The 5,780-nt window shown below is 48.2% G+C and overlaps 1 protein-coding gene across 1 annotated transcript in view; it reads left to right on the top strand.

Annotated features, from left to right (window-relative positions):
* The first annotated feature begins 1,623 nt into the window (after nt 1-1,623).
* LOC104999189 (low affinity immunoglobulin gamma Fc region receptor II-like) overlaps nt 1,624-5,780 on the top strand; it is a 7,842-nt gene continuing 3,685 nt past the window's right edge. Inside the window, exons 1-2 of the mRNA XM_010854698.1 lie at nt 1,624-2,673; nt 4,544-4,661. Of these exons, the coding sequence (XP_010853000.1) occupies nt 2,562-2,673; nt 4,544-4,661 (230 nt within the window). The 5' untranslated portion in view covers nt 1,624-2,561. The remainder of the gene's footprint in view (nt 2,674-4,543; nt 4,662-5,780) is intronic.

Genomic DNA, 5,780 nt, shown 5'->3' with positions numbered 1-5,780 from the left:
TTTCTTTTCTTAACTTTTTATTTTATATTGGACTATAGATTATTAACAATGCTGTGCTAGCTCAGGTGCACAGCAAAGTGATTCAGCCACACACATACATGCATCCATTCTTTCTCAAACTTCCCTCCCATGTAGGTTGCCACAAAATATTGAGCCCAATTCCCTGTGGTACACAGCAGGTCCCTGTTGGCCATTCATTCCAAAAATAGCAGTGAGTACACATCAGTCCCCAAACTCCGAAGCTCTCCCTCCCATCCACCCTTTCCCCACTAACCCCATAACCATAAGTTCTCTAGTCTGTGAGTCTGTTTCTCTTTTGTAAATAAGTTCACTTTTTTTTAGATTCTGCATATAAGTGATATCATATGATATGTGTCCTTATCTGACTTACTTCACTCAATATGACGATTTCTAGGATCATCCATGTTGCTACAAATGGCATTATTTCATCCCTTTTCATGGCTGAATAATACTCTAATGTATATATGCACCATTTCATGTTCTGGCTACTGTCAATAGTGCTGCAATCAACACTGGGGTGCATATATCTTTTGGAAGTATGGTTTTCTCTGGATATATATAAGCCTAGGAATGGGATTGCAGGATCATATGATTACTCTATTTTTAGTTTCTTTCCTTTTTTGTTTGACTGCTCTGGGTCTTCCTTGCTGTGCATGGGCTTTCTCTGGTTACTGCGAGTGGGGGCTACTCTCTAATTGCAGTGCATGGGCCTCTCACCGCAGTGCCTTCTCCACTTGCAAAGCATGGGCACGAGGGCACGTGGGCTTCAGCAGTTGTGGTGCACAGGCTTGGTCACTCCACAGAATGTGGAATCTTCCCGAACCAGGAATCAAACCCGTGTTTACTCCATTAGTAGGCGGATCCTTAAGCCCTGGACCACCAAGTTGTTCCTAAATTAGCTTTTAAAGTGTTGATGTCAGCTCACTGGAGCCTTGTCACTGGTTAAGGAAACTTATTCACCTAAGAATCAGATAAGGGCTGGAGGTAGATTGGGAGTGGGAGGCGGGGTAGAGTGGGGCCAGTAGTAAAGCCTTAGCCGATGGGGCCAAGGGTAGTTGAGGTTTCTGAAGACCGCAGAGTGTAAACGCAGGTTTTACAGTATCATGTTCTAGAATATTACAGCTTGTTTCCTGAGAAAGCATTTGGGAGAGAGGCCCCAGCAGAGGGCCCCGAGAGAGGTCCCAGAGCATCTTCTGTTCTGGGGATGTTGAGGGTGAGCAAACGGTGACAAGGATGACGACAGAAAGCAAAAAACGGGAACTGGTGTTGATTGGATACCCACAAAGGATGGTGCTAGCACACAAATTATCTTTTAATTTTCAAAAACCTTGAGTGCAGTGGTTCTCAGCCAGGGGCAACGTTGCCCCCAAAAGCAGATTTGTCAAAGTCTAGAGACATTTCTATTTTCACGATCAGGGGATGTCACTTGGCATCTAGTGGGTAGAGGTCAGGGATGTTGCTGCTGCTGCTGCTTCAGTCGTGTCCGACTCTGTGTGACCCCATAGATGGCAGCCCACCAGGCTCCCCCGTCCCTGGGATTCTCTAGGAAAGAACACTGGAGTGGGTTGCCATTTCCTTCTCCAATGCATGAGTGAAAAGTGAAAGGGAAGTCACTCAGTCATGTCCGACTCTACTAAACACCCGATAATGCATGGAACAGGTCCTAACATGGAGAATTATTTGGCCCCAAATGTCAATAGTACTGAGGCTGAGAAATCCTGTTTGAAGGATAGATATATTAATCTTCATTTATACAGATGAGGAATCTGTAGTTCTGAGAAGCTACCTGTCATTCAAAATTAGACTACTACAGCTCCAAAGCCCTGCTCTTTCACCATGCCATGATGATAGGAACAGTGATGGGAATGAGGGTGAGAAAGATAAAGAACCAGGGCACTAGTTGCTGCTCAGAAGATATTTGTTGGAGGGAAGAGTACAAGAAAGACAAAGGGTGATAAAAGATATGAATGATCATTCTATCGCCACCCTGACACACTTCTCTGTCCTGGTTCCACAATCCAAAACGGAGTCTGGATTATGATAATAAAGGCAATCAAATGATGGGGAAAGGTGGCCTCAAGCCCCTCTGCTCAGTCTCAGGAGGAGTCTGACGCCAGTGTCTGCACCTCTAAATGGATCTAGAAGATGGGGAGTCCCCTGGCACACTCTCCTCCATCGCCTTAGAGACAGACAGGGAGTTCTGAGCTGAGTAGGGGTGACCATTCCCCTCTTCCTCCCTGGGGCTGAGCACAGCTGTGGCCCCAGAGGACGAGGAGAATTTGTTTCCCAGTTTCTACATTTTCTGTGAATTTGGAGTGGGACTGAGCCAGATTCATTCTGGGAAGCCCTGAATCTTCTGGGAGGGAACTCCCTAGAGCAAAGAGGGTGGAAGGGGAGGAGCCAATGATAAAGCAACACTTCTTTTCACTTCCTCTTTTGGACTCCAGAATTTGCCCACTGGGTGGAATCTATCAGGCCTCAAGAGAAGCCAGTGCCTGTCGTGCAGGGCTGTCAGAGCAACCTGCTCGCTCCAGGAGGTGATGGGGATCCCCTCATTCCTAGCCTTCCCTGCTGCCAGGAGGAACCGAGCTCACTGCACGCCCTGGCATCCTTGGGGCCACATGCTACTGTGGACAGCTCTGCTCTTCCTGGGTGAGTGGGGGGCACAGCAGGGACAGTGGATCAGGACGATGGGCAGGTGGGCTTCTCTAAGTCAGCTGCTGCCACCTGGGTTGTTGCAGAAATAGGAGGTGGTAGCACTGGTTGCACCTGGGTGGGGTGAACACTGCTGGGCACCGCTTTCTCTGCACCACTAACCTCTCTACAGCCAGAGGCAAGGATGAGGGCTGCAGTGGGAAGCACATCAGGAAAGTCAGGAGGGTGAAGGCAGGCTGATGAAAATCACATTCTGACAACCTTGCTAGCCTTGGGAAATGATGAAATTGGCAGAAGTAGGGCTTTTCAAACATTTTGCCCAATGACACTGGGCACTAAGGCCCCTGGTAATCTGCCACCTCCCACAGCTGAGCCAGCCCTGAGGAACGTCCAGTGACCTAGACCTGAAGGACTGATGATGGCCAAGGTGTTCACCTTCCTTAGAAATGTATGTTTCACTGGGACTAAATCTTAGGCCAGAGGGCCGATGCTGTCTTAAGCAATAAGAGGCGTGAAGGAGCGATAAAAACTGCCTTGGGGAGCAGAGGCCATCCTCTGGGCCTGCCACTTCAGGCAGCAGGGCCTATTCTCTTTCTGTGAAAGGAGAGTCCCCTGGGGAAAAGCGCACGAGAGTCTGGGTTATTCAGGGATGGAGATCAGAAAATATGTTAGCCAGGCAACTCCAGCAGCATCAGTTGTGGGACCAGAGACATCAAGAATGCCTCCTTGCACTGCAAGCATGAAGAGAGGAAAAGATCAGTATCACTACCAAGAGAATCAGAGCAAATGTCTTCAAGTGTCAGAACTGCAGTTTAGTGTCTTTCCGAATATGGTGACAGTAAATTTATGAAGATATCAGTCTGGCCCCTGTGTGGTAATTTTGTTAACGCAGCTGAACAAGTTAAGGCATGAACACCACAGGTGAACGAAATGCAGACATGATGTTAAAGGACCTCAAGAGACTCACGAGAGAGGGAAGGGGATTTGCAAGGGAGAGGGTAACAGGCAGGAAGGCTAGGGGCCCCCACATGGAGGACTGGCTGCAAGTATTAGACACTTTTTTATTTCTCTCTTAAACGGCAGGAGGAAACTACAAGTGTCAGATTGTATTCCCCTTCTCTATACAAAATTAAAAGGAGGTTTCCCTTAAAATTCTGTGTTGCCATGACGACACCGGGTTCCACCTGAACTTAACTTTTCTCAAACCTTGAGCTAACCAATGCGTTTTTCTCAGGGAAATGTTTTTCTTAAGCTATGTTAATGAACTATGTATTTACCCTGGACTGTCTTTCTTCAAGTCGGTTTAGCCTAACACTCAGAACCCATAAGAGCTCAACAGACCAGTGTGTTTTCCCAATGGAAATGTTCTCTTAAGCTATGTTAATGAGACTATGTATTTGTTTGGAAATCTGCCTTTCTTCAAGATTCATGTCAATCATTTTATGGCCTGGGATGACTCACCTTGTGCCAATGTTACCTCAAAATGCGCGTTGTGAATAAGGGGCCTGGTACCACTCTGAGTTTTGAGACATTTCCTTCCTCTAATCAGCAGGCTGCTGATAGGAATATAACTTCTTGTTAAAAACTAGCAAGGCAGCACTCTTTCTGCCCCCTTCTGATGTCTATGTCAGAAGACCAGTCTAAGGAGTGGCCTTCTCTATCTCTTTTATACTTTACTAAAACTTTATTACACAAAAGCTCTGAGCAATCATGCCTTGTCACTGGCCTGGATTGAATTCCTCTCCTCCAGAGGCCAAGAGTCCTGGCATCTTTCACAGCTCAGCAACAACCTTTCACAATGTGATTATTTGTAATGATGAATCATCATATCCAAACACCAGGCTGATCTTTGCTTTCTCTCTTGCAGCTCCTGTTCCCGGGAAATGTGGTAAGTACTCCACCACATCCCCTCTGTCCCCCAGCTCTCTCTGCTCCCTGCACCCTGTATGGAGGAACTCTGGAGGCACCAGCAACCCAAGACTGAGGTAGAGCCAGGAAAGAGGAATTGCACCCACAAGAAGCCCTGCACCCCCTTCTCCTTCCTGCTTCCCTTCCACTGAAGCCACCAGGGGTGGGCAGCCAAGGGACACAGATGCCTCAGCCCTCCTGCTTCTGTTATGATGAGACTTCACAGATTCTGTCATAGGAAATAACTGTCCTCTGTCTCAATTGCTTCCTCTTTCCAAACCAAACCACGAGCCCAAGCCATGCAGAATCACATGATCTGCTTAGATTATCCCCATGGGTTGATAAATTGTCCATTTTTCATGTATCTGAAGGCTTCAGGGCCTGTTCCCTTGGACAGAAAGAGGAGGCCATATTACTGGCTGCGGCTGGGTGGGGTGAACACTGCTGGGCACTCCTTTCTCAGCACCACTAACCTCTCCACCACCAAGGGCTGGTAGGGGGTGGGGCTCTCCTGGGTCACTGAATCCAGAGCTCCTAGACTGGCCTTCTGGCCTTTCTCACTCTTTCTGATTCTCCTGAGGCCATAGAGATTCATCTGTGCTTTGGTGTCAGGACAGGTCTATTCTACAGGATAAGGAATGAAGCAGGTCAGAAGAGAAATGTGACCTCTGACTCTCAGCCTGGCACCTCCACCAGGTGGCCCCACTTGTCTTCATCCAGCTGGGAAGACAGTTTATCCACTAGTGTCCAAATGCCTCAGTTTATGAGGGTGGGGGAAGTGATTCCCCAAAGGATGTATGTGTAGTGTGTGTGTGTGTCTGTGAGTGTGAGTTCGAGAGAGAAAGAGAAATAGAGACAGAGAAGGAACTGGGCAGAGCTCCTTGGGCGAGGTGTACTTGTGTTTCTCGACTGTGTGCTTGCCCCCTCTCCCATTTCCCTACCCCTCCTCCTCTCCTCCCTGAGAGAATCTGGGTTCCTGGGGGCCCCTGTGTGGCTACATGAGTTGGAGGAATTGCCTTCAGGTGCGGACCTGTTCTGGGTTGGGTTCTTCTCTTGATCTCTGCAGCATGGCCACAGTTTTCCATCATCTGAGATTTGGGGTCTGCTTAGGCCCTTGGGGTCCCTTTTCCTCATGCTGCCTCCTCTCTCTGCCCCTCAGCAGATCTCCCAAAAGCTGTGGTGAGCATCCAGCCTGC

This window comes from Bison bison, unplaced genomic scaffold (genome assembly GCF_000754665.1).
Source record: "Bison bison bison isolate TAMUID 2011002044 unplaced genomic scaffold, Bison_UMD1.0 scf7180017864346, whole genome shotgun sequence".
Classification (NCBI taxonomy): Eukaryota; Metazoa; Chordata; class Mammalia; order Artiodactyla; family Bovidae; genus Bison; species Bison bison.
The sequence above is the reverse complement of the archived record's forward strand: the minus strand, read 5'-3'. Positions and strand labels throughout refer to the sequence as shown.